Source organism: Ursus maritimus, unplaced genomic scaffold (assembly GCF_017311325.1).
Source record: "Ursus maritimus isolate PB19 unplaced genomic scaffold, ASM1731132v1 scaffold_15, whole genome shotgun sequence".
Lineage (NCBI taxonomy): Eukaryota > Metazoa > Chordata > Mammalia > Carnivora > Ursidae > Ursus > Ursus maritimus.
In genome coordinates, this window is record NW_024423897.1 from 54543506 (window position 1) to 54568841 (window position 25336).

A 25336-nucleotide genomic window follows, 5' to 3' on the forward strand; every position below is an offset into this window, starting at 1 on the left:
CGAGAATTCCACCCATGCCCTTCGATGGACACCTACAACAAAAATGAAAACTCAGCCTCACTTCTGAAGACTTCTGGTCTTTTGAAGCCAGAGTTAGTCTGTCCTGCTTTGCATCTCAACAACAAAAAGATGGGTCAGGAGCACCTTGTTCTGGCTTCTCTCCATAGAAATATCCATAATTATCCATAGTAATTAGGTCCTGAAGCCAGACCACAGATGCACTGTTCATGTATTGCACTGATGGGGTATTGAGAAGCAGCTGTCGAGAAATAAAATGGCACTCATTGAATTTTATCCGCCTTGTTGATAGAGAAGAGAATCTATGTGAATATGAGACTGGCCATTAAAAACTCTGGTAAAGTGACTAATTAATAAAGCACCAAATCATGGATTTCTCTGCATCACTAGTTAATTGGGACAATAAGATAGTGGTAAGCCTGGCTTCTGGTCCGGTCCACCCAGAAGACGGCTGCCAAAAGCTGCTCTCAGGGCAGGGATAGAGTTAGACGCAAATTTTAAATAGGAAACCCCTCCTGGGTAAAAATTAACATTCGCCGATCAAACTTGTTTACAAATTAATGTCAGAAGACTTTAATTACAAGTCTGAAGTCAAATTATGTTACCCTTCTGTACAAAGATATTACAATTCACAGTTGACCCCTGCTAATTTCTTAGCAGCTCCGTGTCGGCTGAGAAGGACTTGAGGTGTCCGGGTCGAGTGTTTCTGGGAGTCATCAGCTGCTTCGGGACTGTCTCTTATTTGGATGGTTGTGGTTACAGTGAAGTTATTTTCAGAAAGATTCCTAAGTGTTCACAGGGTATGTGATTGTCACTGCAAGGACCCCACCCTCACCTGCGGTAGAAAATCAGGCAAGCCCCAGCCCCGTGTTCCTTCCCAGAAATCACACTGCATCGAACCCAAAGACATTTTCCGGAGACCCACAGAAACGAGAGGATTGGGAGAGGCTGGAAATGCCCTGCAGTCTACGCATGTCTACAGTCTGTAAATGGGGGGAGGGGGGGGTACTTCCCAACAGGAGGTTAATTGCAGTGCAGTGAATAGCCCACCTGAGACACAAACCGTCTTGTACTCTTTCTATTCGCAAAGGTAGTTCTGCCTTCCTGCAAAGTTCAGAAACTGCACCTCCCTCCCCCCACATTCAAGAATGGGTATTTCTGTGAATGTTTTTAATCTCCAGCCTTAGGGGCTCTGCTGAGCACCAGACCTTGACAGGTACTCCCCAAGACCCCAAATCTGGCCCCAAATCTACCAGCCCTGACCATAACCATCCAGAGCTAGATCTCTTCTCAGAGATACCTGGAGAGTGTTTGAGCTCCTCTGTTCCCTGGGCCCACCCCCTCAGGTCCTAATTCAGTAGTTGGGAGTGGCTCCCCAACATCAGTACTGTTAAAAAGGCTTCCAGGTGAATGCTGCGTATGTCCTCCCAGGGTTGAGAAGCACTGAGCTGAACCCTTACACGGGTGTACGCTGCGGCTGTGCAGGGAATCGAGACACCTCCTTCCCCAGAATCCACCTCGAAGCAGAACAATAGCAGCTAACACATTCCAGTCCACCCAGGTCCAAAAAGTCTGCCCTCTACAGGAAAGATGGTTTTTTCCCTAGAAGCTAGCCTGCTCACAAAGGCTCTTACAGGCCCCTTAGTGTCTGGGCCTTGGGCACCTAGAGCTAAGATCATTCGCTCTGCGGCAGCCCGTGTGTGGAAGCCTGACCCCTAGGCCAAGGCAACCCAAGGCAGCCAGTATGATGCCCACATGCGGAGGCCAGCACAGCCGCACGCAGAAGCCAGGTTCCAGGGCGCCCGCTGAGGCCCCATCAGCATGGCCAGCATCTGGCTACAGCTTTGGCCTGCACCTTCGCTGAAGCACTCATGCTTGCTTCATAAGGCAGGGAGAAATAAGGAATCCATATGTCTGTCTCCAGGGCTCCAAAAGAATGCCAAAGTTGAAGTCCTCTCGCCACCAAGATATGTGTCCGGCTAACCCAGTACGCCCTGGCTTCTCAAAGGATGGTCTCTGGACCAGCAACACCAACATTGCCAGAGAACTTGTGAAAAATGCAGAACCTCAGGCCCTCCCCCACACCTGCTGAGTCAGAACTGAAATTTTAATCAGAGACTCATGCCAATGATGTTGGGAGAAGCCCTGAAATTAATGGCTAGTTCATTTGGAGCTGTTCGCCTACCCTGGCAGAAACCTAGAGCAGATAAGGACAGGTGCCCAGCCACCCTGTTTAGCTAGTGTGTTCACTAGTATTGGTCCCCACCTTAGACAAGTGTGTTTCTGCAGGCTCTTCTTTAACTCGGAGTGGGATGTGAGTTTTGCTCTAATGCACTGTCCACTTCACGGCAGACGCAGAAGCCACAACTGCAAATAAACAGAGAAACGGTCCATCCTAAGAATGCAAAGATATCAGACAGTACTCAATTATACCCCGTGACCACTGTCTCGCTACTTTCCACATGCCTGCCTGTCACAAGAGGAATTGGACAAAAGAAGCCTGTTTTTCTAACAGCTCGGGAAGAAATGCTCATGGTTAGAGAGGAAAATCCAAGAATGAGGGACACCTGCTGTTTGTTATAGGGGACCAGATCCCATGGGCACACGTATTGCTGCTTCCTGGCCAAGTGATTTTCACTTCTAAGTTCTTCTCCGTGAAAGGTATTGGAGTCCCAGTAGATGACAGTATTTGGTAAAAGGTGTGGTGAGGTTTCGTAATTACATTAAGTCATATTGGAAAGCTCATCATAAAGTGACAGGAGCAAATTCTGTGTTTTGTACCGTGTCAGAGACTGCAGGAGCATTCCAGTTATTTGTGATAGCAGCAGAGCTCCCGTACTATGTGAAAATCTAGGATTTATGAAGTCGATGAAACAGGAGGGCATTTTCCAAAGCTTTCCAAAACAGACTTTTCAGAGGATCGACTTATATCATCAGATGGCCCTCTTACGTTGAAATTATTAGGCTCCAGCAATTCAGCAGAAAACTTCATAGGGCCAGAGAAAGAGCTGTACTGGAGAAAGACCCAGTGTTTCTCAGAGGGAACCAGCAGCAGGAGCACAGGCCCTCTGTAGGAGATTCATTTCGTGATATTTATAGAAGTGATTTTATTAGTACCTACTTAATCTATCTTGTCTTTAAAAAGAAACACAGTTAGTGTATGGACCCTTATGAGTTCAGATGACAGTTGGTCATAAGAACTGAATGGGTTTCTTTTTAACTCAAAATTTCATAATCCCAGCAACCACATCTTTGCTGAAATGCCAGATGAGCCAAAAGAACTTTCTTGACCACCTTATCAACACAGTATTCCCCCACCAGCACTCTGTCTGCTCTCCCCTTACCCAACTTCACTTTTCTTCAGGACCGTTATCTCTGTACTTACTTGAATGTGATGACTTAATTTCAAGACCAGGGACCTTGTTTGGCTTAAGCACCCTGGTGTCCTCAACTTCTTGAAGTTGCCCAGACACCCAGCAAATATGTGTTGAATGAATGAATCTATTGATTAGTAAGGATTAACTGGTGCATGGAAACAACACATATAAAATGCAGCATGTAGAAATGTATTTGCACATCAGTCTCGAAGTGATAAATGTTTCATATTGCTGGTCAGAAGGAAAACAGTGCCGCCAGACTCTGACCCAAGGAAGGTGTGGTGTGGAGGAATGAGACAAAGCCCTTTCAGCGTCGTGATCATCTCCCGTGTCAAGGACTCTCTACAGATCTGTTGCTGGCTTTCTCCTGGATTAGCAAATGTTTGTTAGCTTTGATTTGCAGGCTTAATTTATGCTATATCCCTTTCTAAAAAGGCACCTCTTCTTGGACATTTCAATCTTTCTTTCCCTCTTGGACTTCATTCCTGCAATCTTTGCAGTCATCCATTAAAAAGCAGCACTAAGGTAGACGTCACGATTCTTGCTCCTTGCCTAGGACCCTTGGTCATTAATGTCTGATTCGTGATTCTAGTACAGAGTTCCTCATGTGCACGTAATGCTTGTAGAGAAGATTTCCACACGGCCCTTAGATCATGTCACCCTTCAGAAGATCATCGTGTCCTCTTGTTGCTCATTGTTGGGTGTTTTTAGAGACTTAGAGTCACGGAATGGTGATAAAGTTACAGTAAATCTACCAGTGATGGATAACTTTCATTTAACTCTACAAGATTTGGATATAGACTGTTTCCTTGCTTTTACACTTGTAAGTCCTTGGCAATATTATCAAAGCCTCCAGAAGAAGGAAGAATTGACAGCAGGAACTCAAGGCATACCGTACTTAAATATATTCCTGGAAAATATGAACATGAGATAATATTCAGTGTGATGTTGGCATTTGATAAATCAGATGCAATGAACCTAATTATGCAAAACAGTTATTTTGAATCTATCATTCATCTGAACGCTGTCTAAATCAGAACTTATTTAATTACTAGGAAAGGGAAAAGTAAGGAACTCGCTTGCTCTATTCCTTCCCTTTCCTCAAAACACTGAGTAATTTTTATTAACACTGAATTCGTAGAATTCCCAGCACTATCTCTGTCATTCAGAAATGCTCCATTTTGTTTACTTAAATTTAAAACAACCTGTATAAAATATTCCGGTGAAACGGATTTATCTGCCAGCAATTTCAGAACTTTCGAATGGGTTTTTCCTCAGAGATTCTAGATGAGAGTATTAAAATCCTTGGGGTCACCTGATCCTGAAGAAGGAGGGCAGTCACTGAGCATTGAAGAATTTGGCTCTAACGTGGCCCCCAGGGAAGCCTTGGACCAGCAGACAGAGCTAGAGCTGCCCCCAAAATACCACCCAAATCAAGGAATTCCAAAAGCCCGTTGCTTTAGGCTGGAATGGAAAGCTCCGAATAAGGGCCGTTCCGAGACAGCTGACAGTTAAATCCCAGCACGCCATGTGGGACTCAGCTTGGAAGATGAGCTGAAGGGTCGGTCTTTCCTAGCGTCAGCTGTTAGCCGTGTTCGGTTCTCGTGTGTTCTCCGCTCACCGTCATTAGGTAACCGTCTCTCCTTGCTGCCCCACATCCCTCCTGGTCCCTCGGTGTCCTCCCCCCAGCTGCCCCAGGGCAGACGAGTCTCCTGGCACTTCGGCTCCTGTGATTTTGACTGTACCTCGGGTGAAATACTGGCTCTCAGCCAACTCTTCTGTGTATCAGGTCGACCTCTTAGCCCTCACGGAACGCTCTGTGCCCATGGGTGCAGAGGCTCCCTGGTCCCCAGCATTGCTTCGAAGCCACACCTCGCCCCATACGATGCAACAAAATGACACAAGGATTTACAAATTAAATCAGGTAGCGACGGCCATTTGTACCTTTTGCAGAGGAGGCTGACCTAACTGCAGGTGCTTCGATTTGGAGGAGGGTGAGAGTAAAAGAAAATGTGACTTGAAAGTCTGTTTCTTTAAAATCTGCTTGTCTCAGGGATTTCGGCCGTGGTAGGTCCGGACATTTCAGTTCATGCCTTGTCCAGGAAGAAACTGCTGACGAGAAGGAATTCTGCTTCACTTTTCAGGAACAACATCAAGATGGCTTGCCATCGCGGCTTATGCATTTGCTCCTCATCTTAAATAGTCATTTCTGTGGCAAACTTTAAGGTGCAGGGACACTGGGATAATAAGAGGTTTTTAGGTCTGACTTGTCTGCGCAGTTCCTTTGGTGAGGAAGCCAGCCGCGTTGGTTCGGCTGAGAAAAAGGATGCCTCCCTGGCCCCGTGCAGGGTGGGCTTATCTCAGAATCACGATCGTCCTTACAGGGAGATCAGGTTCGGGAGCTGAGCAAGGCAGCTGGGTGACGCCAATAAGCCGATTAGCTCGACATATTGCTGCCATTTCATGTCATTCATTTGATTTTCTGCAGATTTCAACATTTCTGTGCAAAAGAAACAAATTCAAATATGGCTTTGATAAAGCAAGTTCTGTTTGGATGTCAGTCGGGGCTCAGTGTCGCCTGTTAATTTCTTTCAGCTGGGTCCCGGGCCTCGTATAGCAGCCAGCACGGCCACCTGGGCCCCGAGCTGCGGGCTCTGCAGTCCCCCGAGCACCACATAGACCCCATCTATGAGGACCGCGTCTATCAGAAGCCCCCTATGAGGAGTCTCAGCCAGAGCCAGGGGGACCCTCTGCCACCAGCGCACACGGGCACTTACCGCACGAGCACAGGTGTGTATTCACCATACCCCTCGGTGGCCTGTCCGTAGTGGGGGGGGGGCTGCTTGGGACCCCATGAAAGGGCTGTGTGTGTGTGTGCGTGTCCATCTGTGTCCTCTCTGCTCACAAGCGTTAGGGCCTGCTTCTGTCGTTAACGTCTGGGATGATAATGAGAGAAACCAAGTATGACTCATTTAGCTACCTGAGGAAATTTTAAATGGAAGAAGTTTAATGGGGTTGTAAGCTTATGTTGTCGAACAGGCAAATTGAAAGAAGGAGTGCTAATTTTTTGTCTGTCATCATTCACATATTTAATGAACATAAGTTCTCCAACAAAGCATCGTCATTATACAGGACATAAAAGGCACGCGCCTTATGCGGCTAAATGTTCTTTAACGAGAGCCTACCTACTTGGCAAACTTGGGGAAACCGTGTTCACTAAACACGAAGCATGTCTTGTAGGGCAAACTGAGAATTTACTTCAGAGACACTATCAGATTGAATCAGATGAAATTATTATTTAAAGGTCGAATATTGACAGTTGCATATGATTCGATCAACCACAGAGCCCTCCTGGGTTAAAAACATATTTTGAATTGAACACAGCCACAGGCTGCACGAAGAAAGGCAAGTGTTTTCCAGAGTATGTAGCCATTTAAAAAATAACTGGTCAAATGTCATGATTAAATGTGCTAGAGAGCATTCATCTAACTACAAAATTGATATAATTAAGATGTTGAGAACTACATTTATTATAAAGCCTCCCAATGCTAAGTAAACTTAGAAAATATGATGCTGCTGGCTTGCACACAACAGAGCTCTGTCCCTCACTTCAGATGACCCGTGTTACCCTCCAACAGGGCCTCAGGCGTGGGAAAACTGAATCCCTGGTCCAGAACTTGGCACACGCCTCCCTGCATCTTCAGACCGTGGTAACTTCCAGTTACCAGGAAGTAGAGCATAGCAATTTTGTTAACTGCATTATGATACTAAATTACACGTTTTGAAATCCAGGCCAGCGAAGTTGCTTTTACGGCTGATTATTGATATGTACATATCAGTATTTTACTGCATCATAAGAAGAAAGGCACAAAATGCTTTCTTTTATTTTGACATCATAAATGCCATCCAATGTTAATAATATGTATCTTGGTTCAGATGCAAAGGAATACCCATTTATTCTTCTGTCAGAATTCTCTCATCATCAGCCTGCTAGAACCACTCCTGTCTGAGGCTGGGCTATTCTAACGTTGCGTTGGTCGCATACTAGGAACCAACAGAATTTTATTTCCACGCACCCCTTATGAGAGACAAGATACCCTTGGTGACAACAGAAGGAATTATGTTGATTCTCTGTCCTGTATTCATAGGCTCTTAGAATTCTCTTTTCTTAATGCGCTTCTGGCGGGTTCATAAAAATTTATCTACACTAAGAAAAAAATACTTCACTCTTCTATGTCAGATTAAAGACAGGGGAAGATGTTCACACTTCAAAAACCAGTGAAAACAAAACAAAACACAACTGGTATTTTCTCTGAGCCAGGGGTCTGCAAACTCTAGCTCTGGGCCAAATACAGATGGCCACCTATTTGAATACTGCTCATGAGCTAAAAATAATTATTACATTTTTAACCGGTTTATAGATAAAAGATGGATGTTTTCTGATATGTAGATGTTACATGAAATGCACATTTCGGTGTCTGTAAATAAAGTTACTGGACTCCAGCCACACCCATTTGTCCCATATCCTTTCTAGCTGCTTCCAGGCTAGCAGCTCAGGGGTAGTTATGGCAGAGACCATATGGTTGGTAAAGCTGAGAACGTTTGCTTTCTGGCCCTTTCTGGAAAAGTTTGCCGACCCCTGCTCTAAGCCGTCAGCAGAGCACCATGCTGAATGAAAGAACCAGGGTTTCATCCTTCCAGTGAGGTAAGGCAGCAGTGTCCTCTGAGTGCATCGGAGAAGAAAACCTGTTTGCCTGCGTTTTCTCAGTAACAGGAATCTCTGCCGTGGCAGAGAGCTGCTGAGGTTGTGACATCCAGATGTCCAAGATCCCATCCCAACCTGCCCTTTTGAACTTGAGGCACTTTTGAGGGATCTGCTGATTTATGCAATAATACGGAAATTTCCAGAAGTGCATGGATGGTCTTGTGGGATGACAGGTGGGAAGAAACCACCTCTCTCCAGCTCCTAAGTGTAAAGCCACAAGTTCTCTCTCCCCTGCACCTGCTCAGGTTACTCTCTGCTTCAACACTTAATTTATTTTATTTCAAATCCTTACACTTTCTTAGCTAACCCTGCAACCCCAGCAACTGTCTCTATCAGAACCCACATGTTCAAGAAAATGCCTTTAATATGGGTATATATCCTTTCCTTATAAATTATATATGCGTTAGACAATATTATTAAATTATATTTAATACTAAAGTCAGAATTAAAAATTAATATCAAGGAACATTCTAAGATTGCTTTCCCATACTCGGGAGGCCATTTTTCACATCTTGTATTGTACACACTCCACACTCAAGTCCTCTGATGTAGAACTTTAAGAGGCTTCCAGGGCCAGAGCCAATACCCCAGTTTCTTGGGAGGAGAGGACAGGTTCTTATAGGGCCTGTTAGACTTGAATATTAAGGGCCACTGACTTCTGGCTCATTCGTGGGTGAGGTGGTTTGAGCAGCCAGTCTCATGTCTCACCCCTCGGGTAGCAGGACACTGGCTGGAGTTCCTTCAGTTTGACCCCTCAAGCACATCCAGATGATACTTCAAGGAGAGTAAGCCAAGGGGACTGAAGGTCAGTTGCTCTTGTTCAAGCAGTCTACACTCAGGAATGAAGACAAATGGACTTGCCCAAAAAATTAGGGAATTACAAGATGGTGCCCTAGTATCGAGCAGGTGAGACAGGAAGACAAAAGCATGGCTTTCGGGGGTTGTTCCAACTGCTTTGAATGTATTTACAGATCCTGAGAACCACCCCTTAAAGGAGGTACTGATAAGAGGCTCACTTTACAGAAGACTGAGGCACAGAGTTGTTGAGTCCTCTTCTCAAGGTCACACAGGTTGTGCAGAGCCAGTCTTCAAACCTTCACACGCAGGCAGTCCTGCCCTGAATCCTGGGCTCTTCTTAACAGTCTTTTTGGTTGACACTGTATTTGTGAAAGTCATCATTTAAAAAGAAGATAAATACCCATCCATGTTCATCATGGTTTTTGTATCCTGTCAGTCAGGTAGTATCTGTTGAAGACTCACCATGTGCTAAATGCACTGGCAGAGCCAAAGAAGCTTCTGTCTACTCCTTGTGGGCAGGAACATATGGAAAATTAACTGGCAATGGAAGGTAATATCTTAAGGGTTGGTACATTCCAGATAAAGCTGAAGACAAAGTATTAACAAAAACACTAAACAACACATAATATCTTTTCATTCCCAGATAACCCCTAACCCCTGATTGGGCCATCCATAATCCCCCCACCGCCCACCCTGGCCCAAGGCCACCTTCCTCTGTTTCTCGGCAGGAGGGAGAGGCTTGGCAGGTGCCTGTTCTTCATCCATAGCCACCCTTGGTCATTCAGTGCTGCAGCTGTGCTCCCTGCTGGCTCTGGTTCCTGGGCACTGCTCTCAGCTCCGTGGCCACTCTCCTCTCCCTGCCCTGCTTCGCCCTGTGCTGACCCTGTCCCTGTGTCTCCCTTACCCCAAACACCACGAAGGCTGTCCTGAGTAATAGACTATTCTAGAGCTGAGAGATACACAGGGAGATGACCTCATGGAGACAATGAGAACACAGCTGTAGACATGAAGCTGAGACATGTCAAAGCTTCTAAACTTCCCCACCAAAGGGGGTTGGGGGATTCCTTAGTTAGCTTTTCCCCTCGGACTCAGCCTGCCACCATCCTCATCCATCCTCCTCTCTGCCTGCCTTCTCCATGTCTCCTGGGCTGTCATAGTAGGCCACTCAGCCCTATTACTTACTGGGAAGACTATTTAAAATCTCAGACACCAACTCAGATGAGGACCACGATCTACCTTTGGGTATGCAAGAAGGTCCTCTAGGCTTTCCCAAACCAAGAAGCTACCTGACCATACTGTGAGAGGTCTTACACACATGTACTTATGTACATGTTAGGGAATCAGGGTGCTAAAATCCTACTTCTCACCTCTCTCCTGCTCCAGGCTGTGAAAGATGGAACATACAGACAAGGTTTGCTACTCAGCACTGGAAATCAATAGTAATTTATTCCACTGAGCAGTCACTCTGTTGGCCTGGGCTGGGCCAGGGAACATGCTCCGAAGAGGGTCTTCTGCCCCCCACACTGACATTTCATGCTCCTGCACCCCAGCCTTTGTAAGACAAGAACCGCAGACCTTTTCCCCCACCCAGTTCCAACAGAAGAGAGCAGGCTCTGAGGATGGCCGCTGGCCTTCCTGGGCCCGGATATGCTCTTAGTAGGAGGGCAGAGGGCGAGCAGAGCAGCTGCTCGTGTGCCCGAGGACAAGATTGAGAGAAAAGCCAGCACCGTGGCCCCGGAGATCTGCCAGCTGCAGAGAAGGTAAAAGAGTGGTGTCTGCTCCAGGGGCTCCCCAGAGAGCATCCCTCGCCAGACATTTCCAGAGCCAGGAAATGAGGGAGGGGGGCCACATCAGTGTTCACTCCGTGTGCAGGGAGGCGAAACTGTGTAAACTATAGCAGAAAAGGCAGGCCAGTGAGTCTGATGGTGGCACGAATATCCCCACCTGCTTTTACAGGACATCCCCCCAACATCTGACGTAGCTTTACTTTCTTGCATGATGAAAATTTAAAGAGGCACACTTTTAACTTGGATGTCTGTTTAAATAAAACATACCTTTCATCTGGGATAAGGCTTGTCAAAACCAGAGCTTATGTAAGAAGAAGTACAGCCAGACAAGGAATATGCGATCTTCGTGGATTTGCTGTTGATAAAGTCTATTAAGCAGAAACTAAGTAACATGAATTTTTATTTCAAACTCAAACATACCAATAACTGTCAAGTTAGGAATCACGTGATTAACCCAAATGCTTGACTCTGACACTTCCTCCCCCAAGAAAAACCCGTCTTTCTAAATTAAGGGAAATGGCCAATGTTTGCTGTACTGATAGTCATATGAATTCACTTTGGGATAAATGTGTTTCTAAGTGAGTGGAGAAAACAAGCTTTCTGTGACGAATGTGTCAGCTTGTAAGAAAGAATGAATTATCAAAAGTATGCTGCAAGGAGAAAATCTGCCAAATATTTTTGAGGTTGACAAATACCACAACAGAAAAAGAAAAAAAATGTGATGAAAATATTTGCACATGTGGAGAAAGTATTCCTAAAAAACTGAATTCTCTGCAGTAGTCGCCAGTGCTTAATAAAGTTATAGAGGCATTTCATCGAACCTTCATATTCACAAAATTTTACTACTGTTATTCAATAACATATAGATAACATTTTCAATTAAAACCATTTGACTCCACAAAAACGTGGAATATTAGCATTTATTCTTAAATGCTGTTACTTCGAACTGTAAAAATGATTGCTTCCCATTAGAGCAAGTCAAATTAGATCTTCCATAACCTCTTGGTTTTTTGGTTTTGTTTTGTTTTTTTTTTAACTTTTTTTTCAAGTCTAGAAAGTCAGGGGCACATTATTCCCCAATTGGAAATTTTTAATGAACCCAATGATAAATATCATCTTAAAACTGAGAAGAGCTTCCAGATGCTTCCTTGTACCAAGTCACCTGAAGCGGTGTTAATAGAAAGTCTAATTAAGCTTAGCCGAAGGAAGGCAGTGTGTTCGCTAGTAGAAACAGTTCATTGTCAAAATCCAGAAACATCAACATCCACACCGATAATAATGATTCTGTTACTACTAAAAATCCTGCAATTCCTCTCCCCACAAAGGTAATAATAGATGAAGTCAAACAATTATGTTACTAATGAGCTGAGTAATATATAGAAGTGTTGAATCACTGTATCGTACACCTGAAACTCATATAATGCTGCGTGTGAACTATACTGGAATTAAAATGGAAACAAAAAGATGACGTTAAATTTACCCTGGAATATTTCCCCACCAAGTTTAGCACAGATCAGCCTGTGCAGAGTGCAGAAAATTGGAAGATGTTTACAATTCAATTCTAGATAATAATACTGCTGGGAATATAGTGGATTGAGTGCCAAGGGCTCCTCATCCCTAAAATAAGAGTCGAACTCTCTTTCGGAGAGTTCATGGCCACGGTCTTGAACCTGTTGTCACCTAAGCCATCCTTACCATCTGAGCTTGCAGAGGAAATATTGTTTAATTAGCTTACTGTGTGCTTATTTTTTCTTTATATAACAGGTATAAACGTAGTTTATGTTTTCATATTTCTGTATATACAAATATATAGAAAAGCAAAGATTAAATAATACAAAGACAAAAATGAGTGTTTTTTTTTCTTTTTAGGTGAACCCTACTTTATATCCCCCCTCAACTTTGTTCATGTGCCAGATTCTTATATTTTATTCTGTTCTCTTTTTTTGATTGTCAGTAAAGAATGGATGTAATCATCCATCGTCATCAAAGTAGAATGCCTGATTTATTAAAAAGGATCCCTCTTTCAAGCAAATATAACACATAAAACATCTTTGTCCTCCCCTTTGTACAGTAGACCTTTATTTGTGTAGCTCTAAAGAAAACAGATAATTTCGTGAACAGCATAGATGTCAGCTGAAGTATCAAGTCAGCTGCTGAAGGGGCTGCGTTTAAAATCTCCCCAAAGAGACCAGCAGCATGGTTCGTTGAGCTCTAAGGGCTTATTGAGTGGAGAAGGGGCTGTTTGCAGAGCAGGTGAGGAGAGAGGGGGCTGTTTAAAGAGCTGATGAAGCGCCTTCCACCGCAATGTTTGCTGTGGGAAGGTTCCGTGGAATAGAGCCATCCTGTAACGCGGTGATGTGGTCAGCTGAGCTCTAAAGCTCGAATAAGAGAAAATGTGTAACCAGACAGAAATTCAGGAAACGTCGCGTTAAAGGGAAGTCTTTAATAATGTGACCAGTATCCGCTTATCCAAACTAATGGATAGCCGTGGTTTGCATGAGCCCCACTGAGGGCACAAAGGGAGAATTTAATGTATGATGTTTAAGTCATTTTTCTGTCCCACACTTAAAAAGATAGAAGGCATTGCATTATTACGCTACTGATGGCTCGTCTGAGATCTGTTAGGTTCTCACACATTTTCTTCAAGACGATCCCATGACCTGCACTTAAATATAGGGTAGTTTTCTGCCCATTTGTATTGCTACTTTACATTATTTTCATTGCCCTGACCAGTCTCAATTTGGCAGGACCAATTTGAATTCTAATTTGATATTTTGAAATTCTCATCAGGTATCCCACTTAGAGTGACTTAAAAGTTTAAACTGTGGATTCAGGAATGATACTTCTGAAGGGCCATTTATCAAGTGCCGCAAATACGACTGTGATTTTCTAGTAAGATCTTTTTGGAAGTTGTTCCCCCATCTTAGATTGCATAGTCCACTCTCTTTTTTGTTAATGTAGTGATAGCAATGATTAAACCAAGATTCAAAACACTTTAAAATTAGGATAACTATAGGTATCCCTATTCTTTGATTTTTCTAGAAATGAACAAAGTTAGATTTTTCTGTGTAAATAATATTTCTCAATATTTTTCCGCATATCCCAGTAAATTCATCTTAATGAGAAATGGTGTAAATTAACACCAGTTTTTAACATTTTTTTCAGTATAATATTCATGTTGATTCCTATTATAAATCCACCTATCCTCTGTGCCTTTAGTAGACATTTCCCTTAATTTTAAGCCTCTCATAAATTTTCTTACCATGTAAGTACTTCATTAACATGCATTTTGAAGTTTTAAACCTTGGCCCAATTTTTGCTGGTTAAAAGTATAAACTCTGGAAGCAGGGTGCAAGGGCTTGAATCCCTTCTCTAATTCCATACCAGGCAAACTCAGGCAAGTTACATAATCTTTCTGTGCCTCAGTTTCCCATCTGTGAAGTGTGAATGACACGTTCATTCTCATATAGGGTCACTGGAGGAAAAAAAGCCCTCGCAGGAGCTCTAAACTCCGATACCCGGTGGCAAGGGTATTCACCCCAGTGCAGTGTGGACAGTCTCTTTTTCTAATGTTAGTTGATTTCAGTATTGTTAATGGTAAAAATAGCAATAGCTCCTTTGGTCAGCAGTTTCTACATATGAGATGTTTAATGCCTCTCATGTCTTTAAAGCAAATAATGATCCCATGAGGCCATTTTGTTCTTTTTGTGCCACAGTCAGGAAGCTGGAGCTTACAAAGCTCAGTAACTCACTCATCTGATCCCAAGAACTGCCCACAAGGCCTGGATGTGAACCCCATACTCTAACTGCAGAAGCCAAGCTCTGAATACATTTCATGACACTGACCCCAAACCGGCCAAAGGGAAGCACACAGATGAGCCTCCACTGTTCATAAACTCACCTCCACCTTTTCTTTCTCCTCCTGTACTGAGATGGTGCCTTCCTGTTTCTGCTTGATAAACTGCATCTCACACCCGCTCTCCCATTTGAATCCAGTGTCCTTAGAGTCTTCGCTGCTGGGAGTGTCTTTGTTAAACAACTCTCATAATATCCTCTTTCAATCTAAGGTCCCTTGAGAGATTTTTGGCATGGCTAGTCAGGTCGTTCACCTTACCTACAGACTATTTTTTTAACAAGTTTTTGTTGTTGTTGTTGTTTTGTTTTGTTTTAGATTTCAGTATTGTTTCCTGATCTGTGCTATGTTGTCCTCTTTTCTTGTTCATCATTTTACTTGTTGTATTTATGATCGTATAGAAAAGGATTTGTTTTCTGATATGAAGAACCATTTTCAGCAAGCTTAAATGTAGATATTACTTTCCTGAAGGAAAAAAAAATGCATTTATCTGGAAAATGTCAGGTGTATTTAGTTTTCCCCTTTTGCCCTGGATTTGCTGCCTAGCTTGTCACAACTCTTCTAGAAAATGAAATTTTGTTTGCCTCTGTGCGTTTGTTCTTCCAAAAGCAAGGTTATGCCTGGCCTGAATTTTCAACTCTTGTCACCGTAATATAAAGTACATTGTGCGTAAATTTTTAAGACATGAATTTTAATTACACATATTTGTAATATTTTGGAGAAACTATAGCTCCTTCAGAAATTGCAAAAAGATGTAAGACACATTTTCTTTTTCCAAACTTAATGTTCTTAGTCTCATCTGATCATTTTGAAACTTAATCCATGAGGACAACCGTCATCATTTCAAAGACTGTGCCTCAGTATTTACATGCATTTTTTGCTTAGAAAGTTTTTCTTGAAGTTTTTTCTGCTCTTCACCTTGCGACAGTGGCTCTTCTCCTAACTAGGATTATTGTAAGGTTAAGTATTACACTTCACTGGAAGTGAGAAGCCTTGAACTCAACTAAAACTCAGTTCTTGGCCTGACAATGTTTTCCTCCAGTTCACTTCACAACTCTTTTGTCATTTGACACACTTTCCTTAATGTCTTTTAAAAATTGTTTGCTCAGTGTGACATCATTTTTTGTGTGTTTGATTTGGCATATGTCCCCTAATGTGAGAGAGGACAAAATAAGTTCTGTCATCCACTAATAATAAGCGTTCAGGAAGTCAGAGTTGAGAGGTATGATTTCTAATCGAAACGTTATTCCACACAGAGCCCCCACGGTGTAAATGGTTGCATCCAGACCCTGTCTATTTTGGATCTATTCTGATCTGCAGCGCCGGAAAGTAATCGTACTTTCTAGGATTGGTCAGGGCTCAGAATTGTTGCAGCAATTAATAACTGGTCACATTCTGTTAACATGAAAAATGTTCTTTCCATTGTATATGTTCATTAAACCTTAGACGTCAAATATTTTTGAGAACCAGATAAAAAGAATGCCATTAAACAAACTGAAAAGAATCCACGCAGCAAACAGAATTGAAATTCAGTTTGGAGCTAGTCAAACTGACTTTAGTAACTGGTGCACAAAATCTTCTCAAAACTATGCAGACATTTTGAAATGATGCAGATACTTCTGGAAAAGCCAAGCTGGCTCATTAGTTTGTCTGTGCTGCACTTGGGCTGGTCTTCACCTTCTCCCACACGCCTGTCCTTCCGCACAGCTTTAGTTGAAGAAGAGGCCTATGAAAATCTTGGGGGAGTTGCTTTCCAGGAGCAAGAGCAGTCCAGTGTTTAATGCCCCAGGACTAACTGTGGAAATAGGAGACTTGCCTCTCTCTCCCTCCACCCCCACACTTGCATTTTCTTTTTCCTTTTATTCGGGAAAATTAACTACGTTAACTAACTTTGTTTTACACTCTTAATAAAATTAGTGTAACATCACCTGAACGAACACTTCTGGATTTTCTCTACTTGAACAGTAAAGAACCAACTATCCATGATTCCTCATAAAAGATTCCCTATGGATCCTCTGTGTTTGGGTTTTACACGGAGTTTACATGTGAGATTAACAAAACTTCTCATTGGTAAATAGTCAACATGCAACAAGCATTTCCCCCTATGGCTGAACGGCTTATTTCTGGAATAGCATGCTAATTATCATGATACTGGATAACATTGAATGTATTGGTTCAGATATGACAGATTATTTTTTTATTCTTCTGAACCCCCCTTTTTTTTTCTTATGTGTGTAATTTTCCCCCTGCCTAGACCTGGTTAACCGTTTCTGTGAGCAGGTCCTCAATTTTTTACTTTGTCCCTACTTTCCTGTCGTAGCCCCATCTTCCCCCGGTGTCGACTCCATCCCCTTGCAGCGCACAGGCAGCCAGCATGGTCCGCAGAACGCCGCCGCGGCCACCTTCCAGAGGGCCAGCTACGCCGCGGGCCCTGCCTCCAACTACGCCGATCCCTACCGACAGCTGCAGTATTGTCCGTCCGTCGAGTCTCCCTACAGCAAATCCGGCCCTGCCCTCCCACCCGAAGGCACCTTGGCCAGATCCCCGTCCATCGATAGCATTCAGAAAGATCCCAGGTGGGTACCAGACTTTTTCTTTTCCCGACCATGATGCCTGAAGAGCTTTTCCAACCAGGCACTGTTACGGTGTTTTTTTCATGGATGTCACGTTGTTGTATTGGTGTCACTTGCTGAGTATTAAAGGGTTGATTTCAGGTTGGGTTTTATAGTCTTTGGTGTGGAGTATGGGCATTGATCAGGGACCTCCTGTGTCTTCTGTGGTTCGGCAGCAAATAATAATCCTTTGATCAGAACATCAGCAGGTGCCTGAGAGAGATATCAGCTATTTCCTAAGATCGGTGCAGCTCTCTTTTGTACAGTGGAAACTGAGAATTTGGGGATTACGTCACTTGACCTCAGATGTCTCGGTCTAGGTGCTCTCTTGTCTCAGTAGGACCATGCTTTGTCGCCATGCATGCATCTTTCTCCGTATCAGAGTGCAAAGTGGTACCTCTTCCAGGTTATGCCAAAAATTGAAAATTTAGAAAATCCAACTACCTTTATTTTTCTGTGTCTGAAAGTAAACATTAGGTTGAAGTAGTTCGGGTGTTGATAAAAAAACTTGGGCATAATGTGTCAATGAAATTCTTCTTACCAAGCTGTGTTTCTCTTTGCTTTCTTTTTTCCAGCAGTGGCGAGAAATTTAGTGGCGCTCTGCTTCTGAAGTTAGAATTGGTTAAATGATGTTTTATTCATAGCCGTTTGATTTATGCTGATAGCGTCCCATAAATCTATATCTGCATCTGTGAATATTATAGATAGGTCAGATTTTTGGTATTTCTTTATAACGGGGCATGTCACTTGGCTCTGGGAGTATACTTAAAATTCGTCTCAAGGAATTTTCTCTGATAGAGCACACAGGTGCATAGGTACTGTATTGAAGGGTTTCATAGATTCTTTTGTGAAAAGAAATCACTCCTACAAACATAAAAGGCCGAAAGGGACCATTTTATGGTATTTTCTGAGATAGGTACTTTAGCACTATTCAAACTGGCTTGGAGGGTCCATGTTAAATATTATATTTAGTGGAACCTCCATTATTATAAGAATAACTTGTAACAAATACTCACTGTTAACTACTAGAAATAAGAAGTATACCTATGTTTACATTGTGCAATGTCCGCCTATCCAGGTTTTCAGTTTCAAAGTTCCTGAAATCTGCCCCAAATCCTTAAGTACTTCCGGCTTACGTAGATAGAATGTTCTTCAGGTAACAGCTCAGAACTCTCTATTTTTAAGTAATTTTTCTCGACGTGCTACTGAAATCGTACAGAAATAGAAGAATAGTAAACTCAGGAAACGTTAAATAGAAAAATACATACTAGAATTGGCATTGCTGTATTTAACTTTGTATATTTAAATTAGGATAAACATTTTATCTCCGCTGGGAAGATCTTACATTTTCATAATAGGGGAATTTGGCTTAGGAAGAAACCAGGTTTATTTCTCTAGACACAGCTTAGCCCCTTTATTTTTTACTGTATATTAAATGCATTTTATTTTATTATATCGCGTATCCTTTCCATTTCATATTACTGTCATTTTTATAAGCTTTTTTCTTCTTCGAGTGTGTTTTCATAGCTCTCTTACCTTTTTAAGTTAATTACATCACTTATATTTACTGTGTGCCCACTATCAAAAAAAAAAAAAAAACGGTAATAGTAGTAAGAAATGTTATCGTAAATAAGAGAATATTGGCTACTGATTTTTTGTATGTGTAAAATACATATGCAAGTCATTGCGTTATATGAATTACAATTTCACTGTTACTTTCAGGAGTGCTAGTCCTTAGCCTTAAATATGTGTTAAATCTGAAAAAAATCATACCACCATCCTAAGCCCAGAAATCCAACAAAATGGAACCATATCTAGAACCAGAACTGTATTGTTGTGACTTAATTAATACAAAAGGAACTAATCCTCTAGCATCATGAAAAATGGATGGAGTTGAAAATACAATAATGCCCTAAGAGTTCTCTTAAAATGAAGAAATATGCCAAAGTGTTCAGATTTAATTGACAAACATTTCAAATATATAATTCAAATCCAAAATCTAATGCTTCTTTTATGGCAAGATTTTTGAGTCTTCCTTTGAATAATGAATTTTTATTGTTATCAGGTGACTATTACCAGAACTAATAGGTTTAACCTCTGGGGTTCAAAATGTTTATTTTGGCGTTGTGGCTTATGAGTAACACCTTTTCAGTCTTTACACTTCTTTCAGGCTTCAATTTTTAAAGAGAATTTGTTGAAGTTTTGTTTATCATTAAATACCAGACCATCTAAGCCTCTGCTGTTCCCAACATATGTTTATACCACATTATAATTCTCAAAGCACTTTGACTTACATCTTTGATGTAATTCTCCTTGGAGGAAGGGAACTGATAGGTTTAGTGCCTTAAATAAATGGAGAATTGGAGTGATAAATGACACGGAAGATCGCATTGCTGGCGGGTGGGTGCGCGGGCTTGAATCCATACTCAGGACATGGCAGCCTGTATTCGCATGAACATTTTTATTTTTTTATAAAAACGAAAAGGAAAATGAAGGAATAGACTCCCATCTTTTATGATTTTTTTTCAGAAGGTGAGTGAATGGTAGTACAGGCGTTTGTGTGTGGGACTTTGGAATGATAAAGGAAATGATACCAGTTCCTCGCTCTGCTGATTGCATATTGGAGGTGTGGTCTTTGTCTTGTTTTTCATGTCTTTGGCTCTCTTGTCTAATACCTGCCTTAGGCATCTTACTGCAGGTCAATATGTTTTCTCTATGGAAGAGTTTTAGTATTACTCAATGAGATGCTTTCTAGAGGGTAGTGTATTTTAACATAAGAATTTGAGATCAACAAGATAGCCCCAATTCAGTCATTAGACTTGAAACCAGAGACTTCATTAGCTCTTAAATCTCTAAGCCACAAGATGCAAAAAATTGGTTCCAACGGCTTGGATTTTTCTAGCTTGTTTGGCTCAGTCATATACAGGGGTAAAACTTCGGTCTTTTTGCTTTTAGGCTGCCCCCATGGTGTGCTCCAAGAAAGAATGCATAGAAACCATTTTACACAGAGAGATGATAAAATCTAATTTTCATTTTAAAGTCAGCAACCACTGAGGAAGTTTACATACATATACCTATACATATTATATATAAATTTTGCACATTTGCCAAGGAGTTTTTATTTTTTAATTGCATGTTATTTTCCGTAGAATGTGAACCTCTTGAAGATTGTTGACACGGCTAATATATTTTCAGTGCTACACCAAATACTGAATTTTATATACTATTGTTTTTAGACATCTAGGTCAAATATAAATCTTAACATCAAATTATATAAAAGAGGTTTCGGTGATGTTGGGAGTGAGAAGTCATAGCATCCTTATTTTGAATCTGATTGATGAAATAACTAGAAGAAACATAAAGCAAGACCTAGGTACCTGGGTGTATGGGAAGTACTATAAGGGGCACCTGGGTGGCTCAGTCAGTTGAGCATCGGACTCTTGATTTCTGCTTAGGTCATGATCTCTGGGTCCTGGGTTCGAGCCCTGTGTTGGGTTCCACACTCAGTGCAGAATCTATTTGGGATTTTCTCTCTCCCCTTCTCCCTCTGCCCCTCCTCCTCCTTGCACCCACGCTCTCTCTGAGTAAGTAAATAAATAAATAAAATCTCTAAAAAAATAAAAATAAAAAAATGAAGGTACTATACATGTTCTTGACTATGAAAGGAAAGTTATGGCTTAGACTTTTACCGACAGAACGTCATGTGGGTTGTAGATTGTAACAAGAATAGCGTCTTTTAATCATGTGTTTAATCCCTTTTCGAGCTATTGTAATTCCTGATGTGCACTCTCTTCAGCGATTTTGCAAACATGCTAAACGAGTCCACCCTATTGCAAACATGGTTTAAAGTTAAATTCTGTCTTCTTTTTGTTATTCAACATAACAGAAATAAATACAGTGGCGTGTCTTTAATGCTGAATTGGGGCCGATTTGCAACTGCGTGTCCGTTGGTCCCATCAGATTTGTAGTCCACACAGTTGTTTCGTTTCAAGTCACAATATTGGAAAAATAATATAAAAATACACATTGTCTAAGGAATTATGTAGTGCATTTCTACTATATTTTATCTGCTATTCCCAGATATTACTAAAGTTATTTTACTATTGGATGTTATATTAGTTAATATTACTAAGTAATGGTGCTTACAAATACCTCATCAGTGAGTAAACCCAGGTTAAGAATGTTTTCCAGTTACTGTCTCTTCACTGCCCACTGCAAAACCAACGTATAGCATACTGTGAACGAATACTCAGGAAACAAAATAGACCACAACAATGCTTTATAAAAGGTGAAGATTTGAAAAAATATCTTCAAAATCTTTATTAAAGTTCAAAGCATTATTAGGTCACTTAAGTAACATAGCTGAAGGGTTTACAGTAAAACAGTTACATGGTATTTTCCATTGCCCAGTTCTCTTGAATGGTGGCATCTCTGGGGAGCTTGGTTTTCACTTCGAATGCTCAATAATCATTTATTTAACTGGGGGAAAATACAGCATTCCCAATTTAAAGACCATCAGAGTGTAAAGAGCACTTGGAAGCCATTTATCCAGTTAGGCTAAAAGCAAGCCTAACAATTGGCTTGAATGCCTCTAGCCACAGGCCACTCACCATCTCATGAAAGCATCTTATGAATTCTTTGAGTAATTCAAGCCTTGTAAATGAATTTATATTGATATAGAATCTGCATCTCTTCTAAGCTCATGCTCTGATCTTGTTTTTGACCTTTGAAATCACATGAGAATATGCTGCCCCTTTTCCCAAGGACACCCCTGAGGCCAGTTCCGTCCCCTCCACAGTGTGCAGGCCCCCGTCCCTGTGCTAGCTGCATCCTTTCCCTGCGCAGTCGTTTCTGGGGCCCTCCTCTGGGAGTCGTGCCATGGCCTTGCTAGCTGTCGCCTGCATCACCAGAAGTGCAGGAAGGGAGCAAGTGTTCCCTTGGGACAGCCGATGTTCCTAGTACGTTTTCTTGAAAGTGAGATGAGAATGATGCTGGTGACAGTGATAACAATGATGTTAAAAATAATATATTTTATACTCAGCGTTAAACGTTTTTTGGTATTTATTTTTTCTAAGCTTTTATTTAAATTCCAGTTAGTTAACATGCAGTGTACTGTTAGTGTCAGGGGTACAATATAGTGATTCAACACTTCCACACAACTCCCAGCGCTCATCACGACAAGTGCCCTCCTTCCTCCCCATCACCTACTTGCTCATCCCCCCACCCACGTCCCTTCTGGTGACCATCTGTTTGCTCTGTATGGTTAAGAATCTGTTTCTTGGTTTGCCTCTCTCTCTTTCTTTTTTCCCTTTGCTCATTTCTTTTATTTCTTGAGTTCCACACAAGTGAAACATATGGTATTTGTCTTTCTCTGACTGACTTATTTTGCTTGGCATAACACCCTCTAGCTCCATCCATGTCCTTGCAAATGGAAAGATTTTACTTTTTCTGGCTGAGTAGTATTCCTCTGTGTGTGTGTGTGTGTGTGTGTGTGTGTGTGTGTACACACATGTATATACACCACATCTTTTTTTATCCATTCATCAGTCGATGGACACTTGGGCTGCTTCCATAATTTTGCTATTATAGATAATGCTGCTATAAACATCAGGGCACATGTATCCTTTTGAGTCAGTATTTTTGTATTCTTTGAATAAATACTTAGTAGTACAATTACTGGATCATAGGGTAGTTCTATTTTTAACTTTTTGAGGAAACTCCATACTGTTTTCCAGAGTGGCTGCACCAGTTTGCATTCCCACTAACAGTGCAATAGGGTTCTCCTTTCTCCACATCCTCGCCAACACCTGTTGTTTCTTGTGTTGTTGGTTTTAGCCATTCTGACCAGTGGGAGGTGATATCTCTTTGTAGATTGGATTTGCATTTCCCTGATGATCAGTGATGTTTAGCATCTTTTCATGTGTCTGTTGACCATCTGGATGTCTTTTTTGAAGAAATGTCTGTTCATGTCTTCTGCCCATTTTATAATTTATAATTAGATTAGTCATTTTTGGGGTGTTGAGTTTTATAAGTTCCTTATACACTTTGTATACTGCAAGTATCTTCAGATATGTCACTGCAAATACCAGACATGTCATTTGCAAATATCTTCTTCCATTCCATAGGCTGCCTTTTAGTTTTGTTGATTGTTTCCTTCACTGTGCAGAAGGTTTTTTATTTGGATGAAGTCCCAATAGATTGCTTTTGGTTTTGTTTCTCTTGCCTCAGGAACATAGCTAGAAAGAAGTTACTATGGCCGATGTCAAAGAAGGGCCTGTGTGTTCTCTTCTAGGATTTTTATGGTTTTAGGTCTCACATTTAGGTCTTTAATCCATTTGAATTTGTGTGGTGTAAGAAAGTGGTCCAGTTTCATTCTTCTGCATGTTGCTGTCCAGTTCTCCCAACACCATTTGTTGAAGAGACTTTTTCCCATTGCATATTCTTTCCTGTTTTATTGAAGATTAATTGACCATAAAACAGAATTAAACTTTTTAATACTCATTGTTTAATTTAATTCTCCCTAAATCCCTGTGACATCAATCTTTATAGTGCCCATTTTACATATGGGGAAAGTAAGGCTCAGAGAGCTAGAAATTGAATCCATATCTGTCCAAATTCGAATACTATGTTTATAACCACGATGAATATTGATACCAGTTTTAACTTTACAATGAAATAAAATGCAGTCTTTTCACATGTGAGTTCTGCAAATCTACGAATTAATTATCCTTACCTTGAATTTTTAATTTTCTTTTTAACTTAAGTGAGGGCCTTTACTTTCACTTCTTGTTCAGTGATTCCATTATTCAATACTTCAGAAATCTCTGGGTTCCAGTATAATTACTATAACACACTCCTCCATGTCACTTGGAAATATGGAAGACATATATGGATGTCCTCAGCAAAGTTTTACCAAGACATGGCTGGAGCTGGCCCAAGGGCAGAACCTTGTAGCTCTCATTCCTTGGACCCGGGTCCATCTGAAGGCACCTGTGTTCTAGGTGACTTTCCACTGGAATATTCTAGGATGAGCTCTGTAGATGTGGGGACAGCATGAAAACAGCTTCATTTTTTAAGGAGCTTTCAAAGTTACATGAGAGAGAGAGGTATATCCAGAAATGACTGCAGTGCCCTGGGTAAATAAGACAGACACAATTAAAGAAGCGTGAAGGAGAAACTGAGTGTTTGGCTCAAACCTTGAGCAAGAGGTGATATTACATAAATGTAGCAGGAAGTTTTGAGACAGAGAAAACAACTGGAAAGAAAAGAGGGCTAGTGATGGAGGGGCAGGGCCTGGGTGGGTTGGGGTATGAAGTCTCCACAGCAAAGCTATCTCTGAGTATTCCCATCTACCCACCCAATCAGAGTGGGATATTAGCTTGCACCCCATATGTGGATTTGTAAAGTATAAATACAGTGTACGAATTTCCCGTGGCTGCCTTAACAAAGTGTCACAAACTGAGTGGCTTACACCAACAAAATTCATTCGCGCATGACACTGGAGGCCAGAAGTCCAAAACCAAGGTGTTGGCGTAGGTCCCCAGGCTCCAGGGGACAGTCCAGCAACTTGTGGCCCCTGCTGTCCCATGGATTGTGGCAGTATCCCTCCAGTCTCTGCCCCAGTCCTCACACACGGTCTTCCCTCTCTCCCAGCCTCCTCTGCATTTCCTGTAAGGACACCAGTCATTGTATTTAGGGCCCACGCCGGTCCAGTGTGGCCTCATCCTAATTACATCCTCCAAAACCCTATTCTCAGATAAAGTCACATTCTGAGCTTCTGAATAGACAGGGATTCTGGAGGACACTTTTCAACCAACTACACATGCTTTAGTATACATTTATACGATTTACACTAAAATAGTTGTACACTAAAGATAGAACTTAAGACAGGCTATGTTAAAGATAAAAGCTTTTAGGTTGGTTTATGGTTTTAATCATAAAGACATTTTCTTCAGGAAAGCGATATGGCTGAATATGTAAGGTCTGAGCGTATGATCTCTGTTGTTATGGGTGCTGATGGCTGGTGTTCACCACTCCAGGGACAGATAGATGGGTGAGCTGAGCCATTTTCTCGGCTTTGGGGCATGCTTGAATTATTAGTGCACCTTGTTCATGTTGTGAGAGTT

The 25336-nt window shown here is 41.7% G+C and overlaps 1 protein-coding gene across 1 annotated transcript in view; it reads left to right on the forward strand.

Annotated features, from left to right (window-relative positions):
* Positions 1-25336, forward strand: part of CTNND2 (catenin delta 2) — a 736406-nt gene that overhangs the window by 373218 nt on the left and 337852 nt on the right. Inside the window, exons 7-8 of the mRNA XM_040630544.1 lie at positions 5991-6185; positions 16919-17174. Coding sequence (XP_040486478.1) covers positions 5991-6185; positions 16919-17174 — 451 coding nt within the window. The remainder of the gene's footprint in view (positions 1-5990; positions 6186-16918; positions 17175-25336) is intronic.